At 48.8% G+C, this 25,239-nt stretch overlaps 2 protein-coding genes and 1 long non-coding RNA gene across 5 annotated transcripts in view; all 3 read left to right on the top strand.

The window, feature by feature from the left end:
• LOC138350012 (uncharacterized) overlaps positions 1 to 1,621 on the top strand; it is a 157,914-nt gene extending 156,293 nt beyond the window's left edge. Inside the window, exon 3 of the long non-coding RNA XR_011221985.1 lies at positions 1,512 to 1,621. This is a non-coding gene — a long non-coding RNA (uncharacterized lncRNA). The remainder of the gene's footprint in view (positions 1 to 1,511) is intronic.
• A 2,000-nt stretch (positions 1,622 to 3,621) lies between these two features.
• LOC123755869 (steroid hormone receptor ERR1) overlaps positions 3,622 to 25,239 on the top strand; it is a 203,873-nt gene continuing 182,255 nt past the window's right edge. Inside the window, exon 1 of one of the 3 annotated variants that reach the window (XM_069300146.1) lies at positions 3,622 to 4,419. Coding sequence is in view for 2 of the 3 variants with exons in the window: in XM_069300147.1 (XP_069156248.1) it covers positions 15,286 to 15,441 (156 nt within the window). In the remaining variant the exon portion in view is untranslated. Of the gene's footprint in view, positions 4,420 to 14,774; positions 15,442 to 25,239 lie in introns of those variants that run through there. The other 2 variants (XM_069300147.1, XM_069300145.1) reach the window with 2 other exon arrangements.
• Positions 7,319 to 7,888, top strand: LOC138349890 (nascent polypeptide-associated complex subunit alpha, muscle-specific form-like). Its single transcript, XM_069299879.1, has one exon. The coding sequence runs from the start codon at positions 7,319 to 7,321 to the stop codon at positions 7,886 to 7,888; it is 570 nt and encodes a 189-aa protein (XP_069155980.1).

The raw sequence follows: 25,239 nt of genomic DNA, 5'->3' as shown, positions 1-25,239 counted from the left end.
AAATCCTGGTTAATGAAACTTAGAGCTGCGGTCTGAGGCCTCTTTGAAGGACTTGTGTTCTGATCTAAATGCATAGATAGGAAGAATTAAACAAAAACGAAAAGGCTCTGTTGGAAACGAACCACAGGGCTTATTTCTAGTGGATGGATCACTCTTAGTCTGTCTCTTATCCTTTCGTCAGAGGAGGAGCTTCACAAGCCACACTGAAATACTGTTCAGTATTGCTCGGACCACAAGCAGGCAGTGTTGGCAGGGGATAGGCTGATAAGAAGCAGTATATTAACAATGAATGACATTGTCCATTACTCCGTGATGAGCACCACGCTTTCCTCATCAAGTGGTTCACATACCCAGTAGTCTTCCTTATCAAGTGGTTCACATACCCAGTAGTCTTCCTCATCAAGTGGTTCACATACCCAGTAGCTTTCCTCATCAAGTGGTTCACATACCCAGTAGTCTTCCTTATCAAGTGGTTCACATACCCAGTAGTCTTCCTTATCAAGTGGTTCACATACCCAGTAGTCTTCCTTATCAAGTGGTTCACATACCCAGTAGCTTTCCTCATCAAGTGGTTCACATACCCAGTAGTCTTCCTCATCAAGTGGTTCACATACCCAGTAGTCTTCCTTATCAAGTGGTTCACATACCCAGTAGTCTTCCTTATCAAGTGGTTCACATACCCAGTAGCTTTCCTTATCAAGTGGTTCATATACCCAGTAGCCTTCCTTATCAAGTGGTCCACATACCCAGTAGCCTTCCTTATCAAGTGGTTCACATACCCAGTAACCTTCCTTATCAAGTAGTTCACATACCCAGTAACCTTCCTTATCAAGTGGTACACATACCCAGTAACCTTCCTTATCAAGTGGTACACATACCCAGTAACCTTCCTTATCAAGTGGTTCACATACCCAGTAGCCTTCCTTATCAAGTGGTACACATACCCAGTAGCCTTCCTTATCAAGTGGTACACATACCCAGTAGCCTTCCTTATCAAGTGGTACTCATACCCAGTAGCCTTCCTTATCAAGTGGTACACATACCCAGTAGCCTTCCTTATCAAGTGGTACACATACCCAGTAGCCTTCCTTATCAAGTGGTACACATACCCAGTAGCCTTCCTTATCAAGTGGTACACATACCCAGTAGCCTTCCTTATCAAGTGGTACACATACCCAGTAGCCTTCCTTATCAAGTGGTACACATACCCAGTAGCCTTCCTTATCAAGTGGTACACATACCCAGTAGCCTTCCTTATCAAGTGGTACACATACCCAGTAGCCTTCCTTATCAAGTGGTACACATACCCAGTAGCCTTCCTTATCAAGTGGTACACATACCCAGTAGCCTTCCTTATCAAGTGGTTCATATACCCAATAGAAGAAAGAATAAAGTATTAATGATAATATATTTTATTAATAATATTAATTGTCATCCACACTTTTCGTGGAAATAAACATATAATGGTTGAAAATGGTACTAATCCCGCACAAACACCCAACTTTCTCCAGGTAAGAGCCGTGCAGAGCGATGGGTTGGCTGCAGCCGTACGAAGCGGCGGCAGCAGCGGCAACAGCAGCAGCAGCAGCAGCAGCAGCAGCAGCACTAGCGGAGGGGTGCGGGTGAGTACTATATGTATACGCCATAGTCAGTAGATGCTGTGAGGAGGACGGAGGGAGGATGTGAACCCGTATTTGGCGGTGTGGCACTGGTGTGTTGGTGGGTGGTGTGGCACTGGTGTGTTGGTGGGTGGTGTGGCACTGGTGTGTTGGTGGGTGGTGTGGCACTGGTGTGTTGGTGGGTGGTGTGGCACTGGTGTGTGTTGGTGGGTGGTGTGGCACTGGTGTGTTGGTGGGTGGTGTGGCACTGGTGTGTTGGTGGGTGGTGTGGCACTGGTGTGTTGGTGGGTGGTGTGGCACTGGTGTGTTGGTGGGTGGTGTGGCACTGGTGTGTTGGTGGGTGGTGTGGCACTGGTGTGTGTTGGTGGGTGGTGTGGCACTGGTGTGTGTTGGTGGGTGGTGTGGCACTGGTGTGTTGGTGGGTGGTGTGGCACTGGTGTGCTGGTGGGTGGTGTGGCACTGGTGTGTGTTGGTGGGTGGTGTGGCACTGGTGTGTTGGTGGGTGGTGTGGCACTGGTGTGTTGGTGGGTGGTGTGGCACTGGTGTGTTGGTGGGTGGTGTGGCACTGGTGTGTTGGTGGGTGGTGTGGCACTGGTGTGTTGGTGGGTGGTGTGGCACTGGTGTGTTGGTGGGTGGTGTGGCACTGGTGTGTTGGTGGGTGGTGTGGCACTGGTGTGTTGGTGGGTGGTGTGGCACTGGTGTGTGTTGGTGGGTGGTGTGGCACTGGTGTGTTGGTGGGTGGTGTGGCACTGGTGTGTTGGTGGGTGGTGTGGCACTGGTGTGTTGGTGGGTGGTGTGGCACTGGTGTGTTGGTGGGTGGGGTGGCACTGGTGTGTTGGTGGGTGGGGTGGCACTGGTGTGTTGGTGGGTGGTGTGGCACTGGTGTGTTGGTGGGTGGTGTGGCACTGGTGTGTTGGTGGGTGGGGTGGCACTGGTGTGTTGGTGGGTGGGGTGGCACTGGTGTGTGTTGGTGGGTGGTGTGGCACTGGTGTGTGTTGGTGGGTGGTGTGGCACTGGTGTGGGTCAGGGGGGGAGGGAGGCACTATAGTGTGGGTCAGGGGGGGAGGGAGGCACTAGTGTGGGTCAGGGGCGGAAGGGAGGCACTAGTGTGGGTCAGGGGGGGAAGGGAGGCACTAGTGTGGGTCAGGGGGGAGGGAGGCACTATAGTGTGGGTCAGGGGGGAAGGGGGGCACTAGTGTGGGTCAGGGGGGAGGGAGGCACTAGTGTGGGTCAGGGGGGAAGGGAGGCACTAGTGTGGGTCAGGGGGGGAAGGGAGGCACTAGTGTGGGTCAGGGGGGGAAGGGAGGCACTAGTGTGGGTCAGGGGGGAAGGGGGGCACTAGTGTGGGTCAGGGGGGAGGAGGGAGGCACTAGTGTGGGTCAGGGGGGAAGGGAGGCACTAGTGTGGGTCAGGGGGGAAGGGGGGCACTAGTGTGGGTCAGGGGGGGGAGGGAGGCACTATAGTGTGGGTCAGGGGGGAAGGGGGGCACTAGTGTGGGTCAGGGGGGAGGAGGGAGGCACTATAGTGTGGGTCAGGGGGGAAGGGGGCACTAGTGTGGGTCAGGGGGGGAGGGAGGCACTATAGTGTGGGTCAGGGGGGAAGGGGGGCACTAGTGTGGGTCAGGGGGCGTGGATCTGGCAGTGTTGTCATGAACGGCGGTCACCTGTTGCCAGCCACCTGCACCAGCAACCTCTCCCACCCACACCTGCCTCGCAGCAGGTGTGGGTGCAGGTGTTCCGTGGCAGGCGAGCGTGCAGAGCGGGCATGATGCCCCAAGAATGCCCTGAGCAGTTCCTAGGGGGCAGGGAAGGTAAGAGAGAGAGAGAGAGAGTTCCCCGGGGAAACTGTGACGCCTGTGTTTCCTGGCGACGTAATTGGAAGGGTTGGCACGCCTAGCCGCCTGGGGGCGCGTGTGACCTTGGCATTGAATCTAGAGGGGAGGTGCCAACGACCATGATAACTACCCACTTCTGCCCCAAACACCACCCACTTGCCCAGTTTCCCGCCCTCCTCCTCACACCCGCTGGCCACCGTCTTTCCCGGGCCACTCCTCCTGCAAGCCGGCAGCGTTGCCTGCCGCTGCAAATGTTGCATAAACGGAGCGTGGCTACAGCGGCCGACATGTGGTTGAGAATATTACATGAGGCGGCGTTGCCACGTTGTCGCCACATGGGCCGCTCTGACACTTGCTGGATGCCATTATCCACACCCAGAATGACAATAGTGGTTACACAACACTGAGGAACTCAAGTTAGTGGTACCGTGAGAGGTCTAGAGCAACGAGGCACCGTTGTCAGCCTTAAGGAGAAGTTCCCTAGGCTGGGAAGGTCCGTGAGCCGCTCGTGCAGTACTCTAAAACAGTCCCAGGATAAAGGCAGGAAAGGTGGGAGCCTAAAGATAAACAATAATCGATACCCGAAGTGTGTGGGTAGTGTAGCATGGCGTGTGGCGGCGGGAGGCTGGCTCTCTCCCTGCCCCAGCTGATGGCCAGCCTTGAACACTCACAAAGGTGCTCGAGTATTAGCAGTGAGTGATAGACGGCCACAGCGCAAGGAGTCGCCTCCTCCTCCTCCTCCTCCCTCATAACCCTCTTCTCATTTCTCTACTGGCAGTAGTGGCTCATAACCCTCCTCCCTGTGTGTGAGTGTCTCCAACACTAAACACCTTCAGAAAAACACGAGCGCCTCTCACTTAAAAAGTGAACTTGAGAAAAACTGTGCGTGGCGGAGGCGGTGTGGTGGTGGTGGTGGTGGTGGTCCATGTGTGTTGCACGGCTGGCCACAGCAGCTGCCTTCAGGAGGTGAGTACGTTGCTGCTGCTGCTGCTGCTGCTGCAGGGGGCGTGAGGTGGGGGTGAGAGTGTGGGAGAAAGTGTGGGTCATGTGCGAATGAGCGGGGGGGGATAGAGCTGCAATGGCTGGTGGCGTGGCGGTATCCGTCCCCGGGGCGGTGAGGTGGGAGGGGTGGGAAGGAGGTACCAGCTGGACGGAGGGAGGGGGAGGGAAGGAGGTACCAGCTGGACGGAGGGAGGGGGAGGGAAGGAGGTACCAGCTGGACGGTGGGAGGGGGTAATGGGAGGAGGGGACTGAAGAGAGAACCCTCCCGACCAAGACATGTTTCCGTGCATTCCTCCCCCAGTCATATGCCGGCACCTCCCCCAGTCGTGTGCCGGCACCTCCCCTGGTCGTGTGCCGGCACCTCCCCTGGTCGTGTGCCGGCACCTCCCCTGGTCGTGTGCCGGCACCTCCCCTGGTCGTGTGCCGGCACCTCCCCCTCCCCACACAGCCTCCTCATCCCCCGTCACTTCACATAAACAAATGCATCACAGAAGGAAAGTTTGCCTCGACTAGTATGACTCGTCACCCAAAACAACCGCTGGAGAAGTCTTCGCGGTTCCCGCAACGATCATCACTAGAACCGCTCCCATTGGTCCATAAGATGTGTTCCGAAGCAGGTGCATCCGTATACTTGCCTAGATGTGCTTGCAAGAACGAGCTAAGCTTCTAATTCTAAGTCCTTCATTCCCAGCTTTCTTGTATTAATGCAACGACTCAGTTTCAACGTGTTTATCATATTTACAATTCAAATATGAATCGCGTTTACGTCATCGACATCTTCGTCTACGGCAACCTACGCCATCTATTGACATCTCTTAACACTTGTTATTACTAACATCTGTGACATTCATGCTTTCAGCTTCCATCTATACCCCCTTCGGTCTGCGGTGTTTAGCGCGCTCAATTATGTTGTTTTCTCTACTTTGTTAATTATTTTTGGAAACTTTTATGTCGTTATCATGTCCCCCTTATCTCTCTTCTTCTCTAGTGTGTTGACGTCCAGTTCCCTTAGTCTTTCCTTGTGACGTCAGGTCAGGAACGACCCGTGTTGCATATCTTTGGACCTTTTCTAGTTTTGTCTTGTTCTTTCTCAGGCGAGGGTGCCATGCTGGGTCTGCATATTCAAGAGTGGTCTCACGGAGGTTGTTCATACTGTAGAGTGGGCCCAGAAGGCTAGTTTACCAAAGTTCCTGCAAGATACACGGACCTTGGGCATTATGACACATGCTGCAGACGTTATCTGCTCCCGCTCTACCCAACCACTTGGGCTGGACGGTAGAGCAACGGTCTCGTGTCTTGTAGGTCGGCGTTCAATCCCCGACCGTCCAAGTGGTTGGGCACCATTCCTTCCCCACGTCTCATCCCAAATCCTAATCCCTTCCCAGTGCTATATAGTCGTAATGACTTGGCGTTTCTTCTGATAGTTCCCCGATCTTTTCCTAATGCAAAAATCTGTCTCTCCTTCATCCAGTAATGCTGCCTGTTTGTGTGTGTCTATATTTATGTTTATAAATATATGTGTTTATTGGTACAGTGGTTACGGGACCTTTTATGCCAGGGTGTGATCCTGGTCGGCGGGGGTTCGAATCCTGGTCGGGTAAAAAGAGTTCTCAGTGATTAATGGCTCACGCGTTCATAAAGCCTGTCATATATATATATATATATATATATATATATATATATATATATATATATATATATATATATATATATATATATATATTACATATATATATTATATATATATATATATATATATATATATATAATATATAATATTATATATATTATATATTATATATATATATATGTATATATATATATATATATATATATATATATATATATATATGTATATATATATATATATATATATATATATATATATATATAATAATATTATATATATTATATATTATATATATATATATGTATATATATATATATATATATATATATATATATATATGTATATATATATATATATATATATATATATATATATATATATATATATATATAACTGAAAACTCACACCCCAGAAGTGACTCGAACCTATACTGCCAGGAGCACTATGCATCTGGTGTACAGGACACCTTAACCACTCGACTATCACGAACCGGACAAAAGATGATGGTAGCCGAGGCTATTTCCCCATCATCCCGCTGGCACTCTGATGGTAATCTTGGGCATGGTATTTTATCAAATCACCTCATTCTTTGGGGCACACGTGAGGAACACAAATGCGAACAAATGACGGTAGAATATAGTTGTGCATTTGTCAACAGCAGCAATCAACAGCCAATTTATGCATAACTATATTCTACCCACTTCAAGACCCCGAACCAATATAGAAGCATCAAGAGGAGCCATCATGGGGCCAATAGGCCTTCTGCAGTTGCTTCTATTCTTATGTTCTTATACCCATTGGTCCGTGTTCTGTCATGTGTAAATGTCAATCACCTCACCCAAAACTTTTGTACCATATCACCTCAGCCAAATACGAGTATAAGTATGGATGTATTACGCGTGTTTACCGGTTACAGTTGTATGCGTGAAGTCTTTGAAAATGTAATAAGTTATTACGAAACGCGTTCAGGCGTCGCGTCAGACTAGAAATAAAAATGAATTTTGGAGAATTTATTTTTCAATTACCAACGACAGGGAAAAGAAACATAAGAAATATTGAGAAAATTCGTTTTAGAATTACTAATCTTACTTTTTCGGTCATATTTAACAACATATATATATATATATATATATATATATATATATATATATATATATATATATATATATATATATATATATATATATATTCATTCATTCTGAAGATGTATTAATATACGAAAGAATTGAAAGAATGCTGCTCCCACCACGCCCACGCTGCTCCCACCACGCCCACGCTGCTCCCACCACGCCCACGCTGCTCCCACCACGCCCACGCTGCTCCCACCACGCCCACGCTGCTCCCACCACGCCCACGCTGCTCCCACCACGCCCACGCTGCTCCCACCACGCCCACGCTGCTCCCACCACCCCCACGCTGCTCCCACCACGCCCACGCTGCTCCCACCACCCCCACGCTGCTCCCACCACGCCCACGCTGCTCCCACCACGCCCACGCTGCTCCCACCACGTCCACGCTGCTCCCACCACGCCCACGCTGCTCCCACCACGCTCATGCTGCTCCCACCACGCCCACGCTGCTCCCACCACGCCCACGCTGCTCCCACCACGCTCATGCTGCTCCCACCACGCCCATGCTGCTCCCACCACGCCCACGCTGCTCCCACCACGCTCATGCTGCTTCCACCACGCCCACGCTGCTCCCACCACGCCCACGCTGCTCCCACCACGCCCACGCTGCTCCCACCACGCCCACGCTGCTCCCACCACGCCCACGCTGCTCCCACCACGCCCACGGGTGTAGTTGGGTGTACCTCCCACGGGTGTAGGTGGGTGTACCTCCCACGGGTGTAGTTGGGTGTACCTCCCACGGGTGTAGGTGGGTGTACCTCCCACGGGTGTAGGTGGGTGTACCTCCCACGGGTGTAGGTGGGTGTACCTCCCACGGGTGTATGTGGGTGTACCTCCCACGGGTGTAGGTGGGTGTACCTCCCACGGGTGTAGTTGGGTGTACCTCCCACGGGTGTAGGTGGGTGTACCTCCCACGGGTGTAGTTGGGTGTACCTCCCACGGGTGTAGGTGGGTGTACCTCCCACGGGTGTAGGTGGGTGTACCTCCCACGGGTGTAGGTGGGTGTACCTCCCACGGGTGTAGGTGGGTGTACCTCCCATGTGACAGGTGGTTAAGCCGTCTAGGGGACGGACCCAGTACGACACTGACGCCTGGCTGGGACAGGTGTCGTGGGACGGACCCAGTACGACACTGACGCCTGGCTGGGACAGGTGTCGTGGGACGGACCCAGTACGACACTGACGCCTGGCTGGGACAGGTGTCGTGGGACGGACCCAGTACGACACTGACGCCTGGCTGGGACAGGTGTCGTGGGACGGACCCAGTACGACACTGACGCCTGGCTGGGACAGGTGTCGTGGGACGGACCCAGTACGACACTGACGCCTGGCTGGGACAGGTGTCGTGGGACGGACCCAGTACGACACTGACGCCTGGCTGGGACAGGTGTCGTGGGACGGACCCAGTACGACACTGACGCCTGGCTGGGACAGGTGTCGTGATTGCTTTGCAGTCTCGGGTTGGCTAGTTGACAGACTGGTTGGTGTGGTTGGGTGATTGGCTAGTTGGTTGGACGGTTGTCTGACTGGCAGTCTGTGGCCGGTTTGCTGTCTGGCTTAACTGTTGGCTGGCTACCAACTGCTGGTCGTCTGTCGCAGACTCCCGACTTCTCCAAGATATTTGACAACTTTGGTTTAATGAAGCCAGTTGTGACAGATAAGGCTTGAGAGAACTCTCCCAAGACGACTTGAACAAGCTGCTGAGATGATCAGGGAAATGGCTACTGGAGTTCAACACGAGCAAGTGTAAAGTTTTGGGAATGGAAAAAGATGATTGAAGAGCAAAAGGGACAGTAGACAATGAAGGGGAACATTGTGTACTGTCCTTCTTGTCACCACTCAACAAACAGACCTGGGAGTGGACGGGACACCAGATCTAAATCCTGAGGCACAATATAACTATGATAACCACAGTAGTCTACGTCACGAGGCACAATATAACTAGGATAACCACAGTAGTCTACGTCACGAGGCACAATATAACTAGGATAACCACAGTAGTCTACGTCACGAGGCTCAATATAACTAGGATAACCACAGTAGTCTACGTCACGAGGCACAATATAACTAGGATAACCACAGTAGTCTACGTCACGAGGCTCAATATAACTAGGATAACCACAGTAGTCTACGTCACGAGGCACAGTATAACTAGGATAACCACAGTAGTCTACGTCACGAGGCTCAATATAACTAGGATAACCACAGTAGTCTACGTCACGAGGCACAGTATAACTAGGATAACCTCAGTAGTCTACTACACGCTGGCAAAAGTTCCAGCATTATTCAGTTAGATCATTCAAAGTTAGAGGGTATTTTAGATACTTTGCACTGCCTACGTGAGACCAGTCTTAGGGTATGCAGCCCCATCGTGGAGCCATTTCTAACTTTCTAACATCTCTATGACGCGGATGAAGGGAAAGGAACTATCAGGAGAGAGCGCCAAGCCATTACGACTATATAGCACTTGGAAGGGATCAGGATAAGGATTTGGGATAGGACGGGGGAAAAGAATGGTAGTCAAAGAGAAGTTAGAAAGTTTTAATTTAGCGTAAGAATAGTGGGAAAATGGAGTGAACTAATGGAGCAGGTGGTGGAAGGAAACTACTCATGATTGTAAAAGTAGAACTGATAGGATTGGAGTCATCGCTTTAAACAACAGGCGGCTAGAAAGGCGGAGTCCAAGGGCTAATGCTCGACCCTGCAGGCACAAACATGTGAGTACACACACACACATATGGAAGACTGCTAATGTGGTCCCAATATACAGAAAGGGTGACAAACAAGAGGCACTGAACTACAGGCCAGTGTCCTTAACTTGTATACCATGCAAGGTGATGGAGAAGATCGTGAGAAAAAAACTGGTAATAGATCTGGAGAGAAGGGACTTCGTGACAACCCATCAACATGGGTTCAGGGAGGGTAAATCTTGCCTGACTGGCTTAATAGAATTCTACGATCAGGTGACAAACATTAAGCAAGAAAGAGAGGGATGGGCGGACTGCATTTTTTTGGACTGTCGGAAAGCCTTTGACACAGTACCGCAAAAAAGGCTGATGCATAAGCTGGAGTCCCACAGGGCTCTGTACTCGGACCTATCCTGTTTCTGATATACGCAAATGATCTCCCAGAGGGTATAGACTCATTCCTCTCAATGTTTGCTGACGACGCCAAAATTATGAGAAGGATTAAGACAGATGAGGACAGCTTGAGGCTTCAAGAAGACCTGGACAAGCTGCAGGAATGGTCGAACAAATGGTTGTTAGAGTTTAACCCAAGCAAATGTAATGTAATGAAGATAGGGGTAGGAAGCAGGAGACCAGATACAAGGTATCATTTGGGAGATGAAATACTTCAGGAGTCAGAGAGAGAGAAAGACTTGGGGGTTGATATCACGCCAGACCTGTCCCCTGAAGCTCATATCAAGAGGATAACATCAGCAGCATATGCCAGGCTGGCCAACATAAGAACGGCCTTTAGAAACTTGTGTAAGGAATCTTTCAGAACATTATATACCACATATGTCAGACCAATCCTGGAGTATGCGGCTCCAGCATGGAGTCCATATCTAGTCAAGCATAAGACTAAACTGGAAAAGGTTCAAAGGTTTGCCACCAGACTAGTACCCGAGCTGAGAGGTATGAGCTACGAGGAGAGACTACGGGAATTAAACCTCACTTCGTTGGAAGACAGAAGAGTTAGGGGGGGACATGATCACCACATTCAAGATTCTCTTGGGAATCGATAGAGTAGATAAAGACAGTCTATTTAACACAAGGGGCACACGCACTAGGGGACACAAGTGGAAACTGAGTGCCCAAATGAGCCACAGAGATATTAGAAAGAACTTTTTTAGTGTCAGAGTGGTTGACAAATGGAATGCATTAGAAAGTAATGTGGTGGAGGCTGACTCCATACACAGTTTCAAGTGTAGATATGATAGAGCCCAATAGGCTCAGGAACCTGTACACCTGTTGATTGACGGTTTTGATTGACGACACACACACACACATACACACACACACACACACACACACACACACACACACACACACACACACACACACACACACACACACACACACACACACACACACACACACAGAACTTCATTCAGAAACCTAAGTGAGGAGGCTTTTAGGGCGCTTTACACTGCCTACGTGAGACCAGTCTTAGAGTATGCCGCGCCATCATGGAGCCCCCACCTGAAGAAACACATAAGAAAACTGGAGAAGGTTCAGAGGTTTGTGACGAGGCTTGTCCCAGAGTTACGAGGGATGGGATATGAAGAGCGGCTGAAGGAACTGAACCTTACGACACTAGAGAAAAGAAGGGAGAGAGGAGATATGATAGGGACATATAAAATACTCAGGGGAATTGACAAAGTGGAAATAGATGAAATGTTCACACGTAATAATAACAGAACGAGGGAACATGGGTGGAACCTGGAAACTCAGATGAGTCACAGAGATGTTAGGAAGTTTTCTTTTAGCGTGAGAGTAGTGGAAAAATGGAATGCACTTGGGGAACAGGTTGTGGAAGCAAACTCTATTCATACTTTTAAAATTAGGTATGATAGGGTAATGGGACAGGAGTCATTGCTTGTAAACAACCGATGGCTGGAAAGGCGGGATCCAAGAGCCAATGCTCGATCCTGCAAGCACAAATAGGTGAGTACACACACATCCCCCCAGGATGCAGGATGCAGGCTGCAACAGCTGTCCAGTTCACACGTACCTATTTAATGCTTGGTGAAAAAAACTTTACCCATATGTTTCTGCTTCAGCCAGGAAATCGAAACCCGGTCCGTGGATTGCGAATCCATGCGAAATGTTTTGAAGATCTAACAGTAGAAAAAGGAAGAATTGTATATATTTGAGTAATTATCAAAAGGCGGCACCAAGCCGGGAAGACTCGGGTAATTATAATTAGCAACAGAAGAGAGGATGTGAGTGGCAGGTGGAGGCAGGAGGATCTTTTTAATTTCACGTCATCTGCAAACATCGACATATAAGACTCAACACCTGTAAACATGTTATTAACATATATTAGAAATAAAATTGGTCCCAGCACCGATCCTTGAGGTACTCCACTCGTTACTGTTCGCCAGTCCGACTTCTCGCCTCTGACTGTTACTCTCTGGCTCCTGGTCTAGTCTGGTGACATACCTCTCAATCCTTCTCTAACTTTGTCTTGTGTTTAACTAGATATGGACTCCAGGCTGGAGCTGCATATTCCAAGATTGGTCTGACATTAGTGGTATAAGGTTCGGAATGATTCCTCACACAAGTTCGTAAAGGCATTTCTTATGTTGGCCAATCTAGCATATGCTGCTGATGATATCCTTTTGATGTGGGTCTCTGGGGACAGGTTCGGTGTGATATCAACCCCCAAATCTTTCTATTTGACTCTTGCAGTATTTCACCTCCCAGATGGTACCTTGTGCTCAACCTCCTGCTCCCTTCACCTAATTTCATTACTTTACACTTTCTTGGGTTAAACTTTAGTATACTTTTTCTAGACCATTCCTCTAGTTCGTCCAGGTCATCCTGTACTCTCTGTCTATCTTCAGGCATCATCAGCAAACATTAAGAGGAATGAGTCTTATACCCTCTGGAAGATCGTTTACATATATTAAAAACAGGATGGGTCCAAGTACTCCGCTGGTGACGTCTCGCCACTCTGATGTCTCCCCCCTTCACAGTTACTCGCTGTTTCCTTTTGTTAAAATACTCCTTTATCCACTGGAGCATTTTACCTTTTACTCCTGCCTGTTTCTCCAACTTTCGTAACAGCCTCTTATGGGGTACTGAGTTAAAGGCTTTTGGACAGCCTAAGAAAATGCAGTCTGCCCACCCTTCTCTTTCTTGCCTGATTTTTGTCGCCTGTTCTATTAAGCCTGTGAGGCACGATTTACCATCTCTGAACCCATGTTGGTGGTGTGTCACCACCATGTTGGTGCATCCTTCCCTCCACATGCTCTACGAGGCGTTTCCTCGTGATCTCCGTCACCTTGCATGGTATACAAGTTACGGAAACTGGCCTTTTGTGCAGTGCCTCTTGCCTGTCACTTTTTTTGTATATTGGGACTACATTAGCTGTCTTCCAGCTTTCTGGTAGGTTCCCTATTTCCCGTGACCTGTTATACACTATATAGAGTGGCACACTTAGTGCTTCTGCGCTCTCTTTTAGTAGCCACGGTGAGATTCTGCCAGGCCCAACAGCCTTTGTCACATTCAGCTCCAACAGAATCCTTTTGACCTCATCACTGGTGACGTTAAATTCCTCCAAGGTTGCTTGGGTTTGCCACCGCCTCATTTAGTGCAGGGACCTCTTCTTGTTCTATTGTGAAGACCTCCTGGAAACTCGTGTTGAGTTTTTCACACACCTCGTTGTCATTCTCTGGCTATCTGTTCGTCCCTTTTCTGTTTCATCACTTGTTCCTTCACTGCTGTTTTCCTCCTGATGTGACTGTGGAGCAGTTTTAGTTGGGTCTTGGCTTTACTCGCGATGCCGTTGTTATAATACCTCTCTGATTCTCTCCTCACTCTGAGGTACTCATTCCTGGCCCTCTGGTATCTCTGGTGTACTCACCTAGTTGTGCTTGCGGGGGTTGAGCTTCGGCTCTTTGGGCGCGCATCTCAATTGTCAGTCAACTGGTGTAAAGATTCCCGAGCCTATTGGGCTCTATCATATATTCAATTGAAACTGTGTATGGAGTCAGCCTCCACCACATCACTGCCTAATGCATTCCATCTGTTAACTACTCTGACACTGAAAACGTTTTTTCTAATGTCTCTTTGGCTCATTTAGATACTAAGTTTCAACCTGCGTCCTGTTGTTCCCGCGTGCATGTGTGTGTGTGTGTGTGTGGGTGTGCGTGCGCGCGTGAGAGAGGGAGAGAGAGAGAGACAGAAGGGGGGGGGGGCTTGCTGGAGGGTAGCGCAAGGAATGAATGAGTGTGAGGTGTGTCTGTTGGTGGTGGGGGGGGGGGGGTGTACACATTCGGACTTGTGTGTATGTGTGTATGTGTATGTATGTGTGTGTATGTACTCACCTAATTGTACTCACCTTGCGGGGGTTGAGCTTTGGCTCTTTGGTCCCGCCTCTCAACCGTCAATCAACTGGTGTACAGGTTCCTGAGCCTATTGGGCTCTATCATATCTACACTTGAAACTGTGTATGGAGTCAGCCTCCACCACATCACTGCCTAATGCATTCCATTTGTCATGTGTGTATGTATGTGTGTGTGTGTGTGTATGTGTGTGTGTGCGTGCGCGCGCGCGCGCGCGTGTGTGTGTGTGTGTGTGTGTGTGTGTGTGTGTGTGTGTGTGTGTGTGTGTGTGTGTGTGTGTGTGTGTGTGTGTGCGTGCGTGAGTTACAGAAAGGGGGCGGGGTGTGTGGTTATGCCGGCCGGTGTGGTGGTGTGTAGGGAGGAACACTGACACACACACACACACACACGCGCGCTCACACACACACACACACACACACACACACACACACACACACACACACACACACACACACACACACACACACACACACACACACACACACACACACACACACACACACACACACACACACACTTACACTTACACACACACATTCACACACACACACACACATGCACGCACGCGAGCGCGCGCTCGCTCACGCCACCCACTAGCCAGTACGCACTAAATGTTCCCCACGCGCAGACGCACACATTCATTCTCCCTCATCTTGCGCCACCACCACCACCACCTCCCCCAACACCACCACGCCGCCCCCGCCTCCACCACCACCACCACACACACCTCACAACCTATCCACACGTCTTGTCAAGCAGTTCCCGCACGGGCGCAAAGAAATAAGCATTGCCGGACATCCTGGGCCCCCAGATCGAATCCCACATTAGTATAATAATTGATGGGGCGTATTTGAGATGGTGGCGCGGACGATAGAGAGAACGCCTCAGCAATGATACTTCGGGAATCACTCAAGTAGTGCTGTTCTGAAAAGGTGTTTCTGTGTGTGTGTGTGTTTTTGGTAGTGTTGCGGGGGTGGGGGAGTGTGGGCGTGCACGATGGAGGGCGTGGGCGACGAGGACACGCCCATAGACCTATACCATCATATGGTGACGGAGGGAGGCGCCACGGCGGCAGCGGCTGTCTCCTCAACTTCGGCTTCCTCAAGTCAAGCCTTTCTTATGGACACTTGGGTCCACCAGCTCTATGAACAGGTATTGTTTCTGCTGCTTCTTGTACCACACCTGCTCTCGTGCCTCCACACCTGATACACCCTCTACACACCTACTATCACGCCTGTCTTACGTCCACACGTGTCATACTTCTGCGACCTGACACACCTGTCATACCCTCTACACTTGCCACAACTCTTATAACTTCACACCTGCCACACCTCTCACCTGCCACATCTGTCATTCCCTCCACACCTGCCACACCTCTCACCTGCCACATCTGTCATTCCCTCCACACTTGCCACACATTTCATACCTCCAATACTGCCACACATGTCATTCCTCCAAACCTGCCATACCTCTCACCATTCACACCTGTCATACTCTCCACGCCTGTTTTACCTCCATACCTGTCATACCCTCCACCTGCTACACCTGTCTTACCCTGCACAGTTGTCATGCCCTCAATACCTGTCTTTCCCCACCAAGCCTGTCTTACCTCTACACACCTGTCATGTCCTCAACACCTGCCACCATACGATCAATACCTGTCATATCCACACCTATCTTACCGTCACACCTGTCATACCCTCCACATCTGACATACCCTCAACACCTCCACACCTGTCTAACCTCCACACCTGCCATTTCCTCAGCACCTACCACACTTCTATTACCTTCACACTTGTCATACCTATCATTCATCCACACCTGCTACTCCTGTCATATCCTCACTTCTCATACTTCCACACCTGTAACACCTGTCTTGCCTCCACATTTCTCATTCCTCCACACCTGCCTTATTGCCAGACCTATCATACCCTCCATACCTGCACCCCGTCCGCACCTCTCATATCTCCACACCTGTCATACCATTCACATATGTCATTCCCTACACATTTGCCACACCACTCATAACGCCACACCTGCTGTACCTGTCATACCCACTACACTTACTACAAGTGTACCACTACGTGTACCACCACATGTACCACCACGTGTACCACCACGTGTACCACCACATGTACCACTACATGTACCACCACATGTACCACTACATGTACCACCACGTGTACCACCACGTGTACCACTACATGTACCATCACATGTACCACCACATGTACCACCACGTGTACCACCACATGCACCACCACGTGTACCACCACATGTACCACTACATGTACCACTAAGTGTACCACCACATGTACCACCACATGTACCACTACATGTACCACCAAGTGTACCACCACGTGTACCACCACGTGTACCACCACATGTACCACCACATGTACCACTAAGTGTACCACCACATGTACCACCACATGTACCACTAAATGTACCACCACATGTACCACTACATGTACCACCACGTGTACCACCACATGTACCACCACGTGTACCACCACATGTACCACCACATGTACCACCACGTGTACCACCACATGTACCACCACATGTACCACCACATGTACCACTACATGTACCACTACATGTACCACTACATGTACCACCACATGTACCACCATGTGTACCACCACATGTACCACTACATGTACCACCACATGTACCACCATGTGTACCACTACATGTACCACTACATGTACCACTACATGTACCACCATGTGTATCACTACATGTACCACTACATGTACCACCACATGTACCACCATGTGTACCACTACATGTACCACTACATGTACCACTACATGTACCACCACATGTACCACCATGTGTACCACTACATGTACCACCACATGTACCACCACATGTACCACTACATGTACCACTACATGTACCACTACATGTACCACCACATGTACCACCATGTGTACCACCACATGTACCACTACATGTACCACCACATGTACCACCATGTGTACCACTACATGTACCACTACATGTACCACTACATGTACCACCATGTGTACCACTACATGTACCACTACATGTACCACCACATGTACCACCATGTGTACCACTACATGTACCACCACATGTACCACCACATGTACCACCACATGTACCACCACGTGTACCACCACACGTACCACCACGTGTACCACCACGTGTACCACTACATGTACCACCACATGTACCACCACATGTACCACCACGTGTACCACTACATGTACCACCACATGTACCACCACATGTACCACCACGTGTACCACCACATGTACCACTACATGTACCACTACATGTACCACTACATGTACCACCACATGTACCACCACGTGTACCACTACATGTACCACCACATGTACCACCACATGTACCACCACGTGTACCACTACATGTACCACTACATGTACCACCACATGTACCACTACATGTACCACCACGTGTACCACCACGTGTACCACCACGTGTACCACTGCATGTACCACCACATGTACCACCACATGTACCACTACATGTTCCACCACATGTACCACCACATGTACCACCACGTGTACCACTACATGTACCACCACATGTACCACCACATGTACCACCACGTGTACCACTACATGTACCACCACATGTACCACCACATGTACCACTACATGTACCACCACGTGTACCACCACGTGTACCACTGCATGTACCACCACATGTACCACCACATGTACCACTACATGTTCCACCACATGTACCACCACATGTACCACCACGTGTACCACCACGTGTACCACCACATGTACCACCACGTGTACCACCACGTGTACCACTACATGTACCACCACATGTACCACCTCATGTACCACTACATGTTCCATCACATGTACCACCACATGTTCCACCACATGTACCACCACGTGTACCACCTCGTGTACCACTACATGTACCACCACGTGTACCACCACATGTACCACCACATGTACCACTACATGTACCACCACGTGTACCACTACATGTACCACCACATGTACCACCACATGTACCACCACATGTACCACCACGTGTACCACCACACGTACCACCACGTGTACCACCACGTGTACCACTACATGTACCACCACATGTACCACCACATGTACCACTACATGTTCCACTACATGTACCACCACATGTACCACCACATATACCACCACATGTACCACTACATGTACCACCACGTGTACCACCACGTGTACCACCACGTGTACCACCACATGTACCACCACAAGTACCACCACGTGTACCACCACGTGTACCACCACGTGTACCACCACGTGTACCACCACATGTACCACCACGTGTACCACCACATGTACCACCACATGTACCACCACGTGTACCACCACGTGTACCACCACGTGTACCACCACATGTACCACCACATGTACCACCACGTGTACCACCACGTGTACCACCACATGTACCACTACATGTACTTCCACGTGTACCACCACATGTACCACCACATGTACTACCACATGTACAACCACATGTACAACCACGTGTACCACCACATGTACCACCACATGTACCACCACGTGTACCACCACATGTACAACCACATGTACCACCACATGTACAACCACATGTACCACCACGTGTACCACCACGTGTACCACCACATGTACAACCACATGTACCACCACATGTACAACCACATGTACCACTACGTGTACCACCACATGTACCACCACATGTACCACCACGTGTACCACCACGGGTACCACCACGTGTACCACCACATGTACCACCACATGTACCACCACGTGTACCACCACGTGTACCACCACACGTACCACCACGTGTACCACCACGTGTACCACCACGTGTACCACCACGTGTACCACCACATGTACCACCACGTGTACCACCACATGTACCACCACATGTACCACCACGTGTACCACCACGTGTACCACCACGTGTACCACCACGTGTACCACCACGTGTACCACCACGTGTACCACTGCATGTACCACCACATGTACCACTACATGTTCCACCACATGTACCACCACGTGTACCACTACATGTACCACCACGTGTACCACCACGTGTACCACTACATGTACTACCACATGTACCACCACATGTACCACCACGTGTACCACTACATGTACCACCACATGTACCACCACATGTACAACCACATGTACCACCACATGTACCACCACGTGTACCACCACATGTACTACCACATGTACAACCACATGTACAACCACATGTACCACCACATGTACCACCACGTGTACCACCACATGTACTACCACATGTACAACCACATGTACAACCACGTGTACCACCACATGTACCACCACATGTACCACCACGTGTACCACCACATGTACAACCACATGTACCACCACATGTACAACCACATGTACCACCACGTGTACCACTACGTGTACCACCACATGTACCACCACATGTACAACCACATGTACCACCACGTGTACCACCGCATGTACCACCACGTGTACCACCACGTGTACCACTACATGTACCACCACGTGTACCATTACATGTACCACCACGTGTACCACCACGTGTACCACCACATGTACCACCACATGTACCACCACATGTACAACCACATGTACCACCACGTGTACCACCACGTGTACCACTACATGTACCACCACGTGTACCACTACATGTACCACCACGTGTACCACCACGTGTACCACCACATGTACCACCACATGTACCACCACATGTACCACCACATGTACCACCACGTGTACCACCACGTGTACCACCACATGTACCACCACATGTACCACCACATGTACCACCACATGTACCACCACATGTACCAACACATGTACCACCACATGTACCACCACATGTACCACCACATGTACCACCACATGTACCACTACGTGTACCACCACGTGTACCGCCACGTGTACCACCACATGTACCACCACATGTACCACCACATGTACCACCACGTGTACCACCACGTGTACCACCACATGTACCACCACATGTACCACCACATGTACCACCACATGTACCACCACATGTACAACCACATGTACCACCACATGTACCACCACATGGCCCACCACATGGCCCACATGGGAGAGAGGCTATCTTCAGGTGTCAAGACGAAATAATAATCTGGGAGTTTATATCACACCAAACCTGTTCCCTGAAGCTCACATCAAAAGGATAACATTAGCGGCGTATGCAAGGCTGATGAACATATGAATTGCCTTCATAAACTTGTGTCAGGAATTATTCAGAACCTTGTATACCTCATACGTCAGACCAATACTGGAATATGCAGCTGCAATGTAAAGTCCATATATAGTCTAACACAAAATAAGTAAGAAAACGTTGGGAAGTATGCCACGAGACTAGTCCCCGAGCTGAGAGGTACGAACTACGAGGAAAGAGTACTAGAACCTCACCTCACCACACTGTTAAGACAAAGAGTTAGGGGAGGCATAATCATTAGTATAAAATTCTCAGAGGAATTAACAGGCTATGTAAAGATAAAGTAATTAGTACGGGTGGAACGCGAACAAGGGGACACAGGCGGAAACTGAGAACCCAAATGAGCCACAGGGTCGTTTGAAAAAACTTGTTAATATCATAGTAGTTAACAGGTGGAATGCACTAGGCAGTGATGTGGTGTAGGCTGACTCCATACACAGTTTGAATGTAGATATGATACAGCCCAGTAGGCTCAGGAACCTGTACACCTGTTGATTGATTGATGAGAGGCGGACCAAAGAGCCGAAGCTCAACCCTCGCCAGCACAACTATGTAAGTACATTATCTCACCCAAAAGGAGAAAAATGAAAAGCAACAGATGAGTCCACGGTTGAGTCAGGCATGTAAGGAAGCGCAGCAGTGAAGTACAAGAACACAGAGAACACTACAGCAATAACAGAACACCGCAGAGTAGAGGGAGAAATCAGGCAGCCGGGAATGAGTACCTCAGAGTGAGAAAACTGACACTATGAAAATAACATCACAAGTAAAGCCAAGTCCAAACCCAAGCTGCTCCACAGCCCCATCAAGAGGAACTTGATGGGGCTTCAGCTATCCAGAGAATCTATCGAAACTGATGAACCTGAGACTACCAGAGAAGTGATGTCACTGAGAAAAGGGGAAAGCAGATAGACAAAGAACGACAAGAAGGTGTGTGAAGAATTCCTCGAGATTCCAGGAGGTCTTCACAATAGAGTAAGGAGACGTCCCTCTACTCAATGAAGGGGGCGGTAAACCAAGCAACCTTGGGGGAGTTTGAACTACCAGAAATGAGATCAAATGGCATCTGTTTGAGTTGAATGTGACAAAAGCTTTTGGTTAGTACAGAATCTCACCATGGATACTAAAGGAAGGTGCAGGAAGCACTAAGTGTGCCACTGTCTATGGTGTATAACAGGTCACTGGAAACAGGAGACTTACCAGAAAGTTGGAAGACAGCTAACGTAGTCCCAATATATAAAAAGGGTGACAGGCAAGAGGCACTGAACTACAGGCCAGTTTCCCTAACTTGTATACCATGCAAGGTGATGGAGAAGATCGTGAGGAAAAGGCTCGTAGAGCATCTGGAGGGAAACAGCTTTGTAACACACCACCAACATGGGTTCAGGGATGGTAAATCGTGCCTCACAGGTTTAATAGAATTGTTTGGTCAGGCGACAAAAATCAGGCAAGAAAAAGAAGGGTAGGCAGACTGCATTTTCCTGGACTGTCGGAAAGCCTTTGACACAGTACCTTACAAAAGGCTGTTACAAAAGTTGGAGCAACAGGCAGGAGTTAAAGGTAAGGTACTCCAGTGGATAAGGGAGTATCTAAGCAACAGGAAACAGCAAGTAACTGTGAGGGGGAAGACATCAGAGTGGCGAGATGTCACCAGCGGAGTCCCAGAGGGCTCAGTACTTGGACCCATCCTGTTTCTAATATATGTAAATGATCTTCCAGAAGGTATAGACTCATTCCTCTCAATGTTTGCTGATGATTCAAAAATTATGAGAAGAATCTAGACAGATGAAGATAGACAGAGACTACAGGACGACCTGGACAAACTGGAGGAATGGTCTAGAAAATGACTACTAAAGTTCAACTCAGGAAAGTGTAAAGTAATGAAATTAGGCGAAGGGAGCAAAAGGCTGAACACAGTTACCATCTGGGAGGTGAAATCCTGCAAGAGTCAAATAGAAAAAGATCTGGGGGTTGATATCATACCTAAACTTGTCCCTGAGGCCCAAATCAAAAGGATATCATCAGCAGCATATGCTAGACTGGCCAACATAAGAACTGCCTTTAGAAACTTGTGTAAGGAATCGTTCAGGACCCTGTATACCACTTATGTCAGACCAATCCTGAAATATGTAGCTCCAGCCTGGAGTCCATACCTAGTTAAACACAAGACAGGTTAGAGAAGATTCAAAGGTATGCCACCAGGCTCGTCCCGGAACTGAGAGGTATGAGCTACGAGAAAAGGCTAAGGAAGCTGAACCACACGTCCCTGGAAAACAGAAGAGTAAGGGGAGACATGATAACCACCTACAAAATTCTCAGAGAAATTGACAAGGGGGAGAAAGACCAACTCATTAGCACCGGCGGAACACGAACTGGGGGAAACAGATGGAAACTTAGTACCCAAATGAGCCACAGAGTCGTTAGAAAGAATTGTTTCAGTGTCAGAGTAGTTAATAAATGGAATGCATTAGGCAGTGATGTGGTGGAGGCTGACTCCATACACAGTTTCAAATGTAGATATGATAGAGCCCATTAGGCTCAGGAATCTGTACACCAGTTGATTCACAGTTGAGAGTCAGGACCAAAGAGCCAAAGCTCAACCCCCGCAAGCACAACTATGTGAGTACAACGAGGTGAGTACACACACACACACACACACATGCACACGCAGAAGCACAAATTGAGTGCCCAAATGAGCCACAGAGATATTAGAAAGAACATTTTTAGTGTCAGAGTGGTTGACAAATGGAATGCACTTAAGTAACAGGTTGTGGAAGCAAATACTATTCATAATTTTAAAACTAGGTATGATAAGGAAATAGGACCATAGTCATTGCTGTAAACAACCGGTGCTCGAAAGGCGGGATCCAAGAGTCAATGCTCGATCCTGCAGACACAAATAGGTGAGAACAAATAGGTGAGTACACACACACACACACACACACATATGGGTTCAGGAATGGCAAGTCCTGCCTCACATGGTTAATCGAATTCTACGACCAGGCAACAAAAATAAGGCAAGAAAGAGAAGGGTGGGCAGACTACATATTTTTGGATTGCCAGAAAGCCTTTGATACAGTACCACACAAGAGGCTAGTGAAAAAGCTGGAGATGCAGGCTGGAGTGAAAGGGAAGGTACTCCATTGGATAAGGGAGTACCTAAGCAACAGGAGACAACGAGTCAGTGTGAGGGGTGAGGTCTCAGATTGGCGAGACGTTACGAGTGGAGTCCCGCAGGGGTCAGTCCTTGGACCTACACTATTTCTTATATATGTAATTGATCTCCCAGAGGGTATAGACTCGTTTCTCTCAATGTTTGCTGATGATGCAAAAATTAATGAGGACTGAAACAGAAGATCTTGTAGGCGGCTACAAGATGATTTAGACTGAATGAATGGTCCAACAAATGGCTGCTAAAGTTCAACTCGAGTAAATGCAAAGTAATGAAACTAGGCGGTGGAATCAGGAGGCCAGACACAGGATACAGAATAGGAGATAAAGTACTTAATGAAACGGACTGAGAGAAAGATCTAGGAGTTGATATCACACCAAACCTGTCTCCTGAAGCCCACATAAAAAGAATTACGTCTGCGGCATATGCGAGGCTGGCTAACATCAGAACAGCTTCAGGAACCTGTGTAAGGAATCGTTCAGAATCTTGTACACCACATATGTAAGACCAATCCTGGAGTATGCGGCCCCAGCATGGAGCCCGTACCTTGTCAAGCACAAGGCGAAGCTGGAAAAAGTTCAGAGGTATGCTACTTAGACTAGTCCCAGAACTAAGAAGCATGAGTTACGATGAAAGGCTGCGTGAAATGCACCTCATTACACTGAAAGACAGAAGACTGAGGGGAGACATGATCACTTTCTATAAAATTTTCAGTGGAATTGATAGGGTAGACAAGGATAAACTATTCAACACTGGTGGTACGCGAACAAGGGGACACAGGTGGAAACTGAGTACCCACATGAGCCACAGAGACGTAAGAAGGACCTTTTTCAGTGTCAGAGTTGTTAACGGATGGAATGCATTAGGCAGTGATGTGGTGGAGGTTGACTCCATACACAGTTTTAAATGTAGATATGATAGAGCCCAGAAGGCTCAGGAATCTGTACACCAGTTGATTGACAGTTGAGAGGCGGGACCAAAGAGCCAAAGCTCAACCTCCGCAAGCACTAATAGGTGAGTACAAATAGGTGAGTACACACTCACATATCCCTTTCAAGTTGCTAGAGAGAGAGAGAGAGAGTGATTCGAAGCAGTCTAGTAGAACATTGAGAACATAATTTTTTTTTTTAAGTAACCAGGCCAGTTTTAGTAGAGGAAAACTACTAAAACTGGCTAAAATCTACTAAAATCTACTGAAAATTTTCGAAAAATCTACTGCCGCAAACATATTTGCAACAGTTCTACAAGAAAATGACAGAAAACAAACAAGAGAAAGAATGGCAGACTTTATATTCCTCAACTGTCAGAAAGCATGTCGCACGATCCATGCAGGAAAGACTCCTACTCAAACTAGAGAAGCCGGCATGGTGTCTGGGAGAGTCCTTAGGTGGGTCAGAGAGTTCCTCTCAGGAAGGAAGCAAAGGGTTAATGTGAGAGGCGAGACATCGGAACGGAGAGAGTTTACGAGTGGAGTACCTCAGGGGTCGGTTCTGGGGCCCATGCTGTTTCTAATGTATGTCAAT

This window comes from Procambarus clarkii, chromosome 43 (genome assembly GCF_040958095.1).
Source record: "Procambarus clarkii isolate CNS0578487 chromosome 43, FALCON_Pclarkii_2.0, whole genome shotgun sequence".
NCBI classification, from domain to species: Eukaryota; Metazoa; Arthropoda; class Malacostraca; order Decapoda; family Cambaridae; genus Procambarus; species Procambarus clarkii.
The sequence above is the reverse complement of the archived record's forward strand: the minus strand, read 5'-3'. Positions and strand labels throughout refer to the sequence as shown.

What these genes read in the sequence shown, in the direction of transcription:
- LOC138349890 (XM_069299879.1), top strand. Translation starts at nt 7,319, where the DNA reads ATGCTGCTCCCACCACGCCCACGCTGCTCCCACCACGCCCACGCTGCT.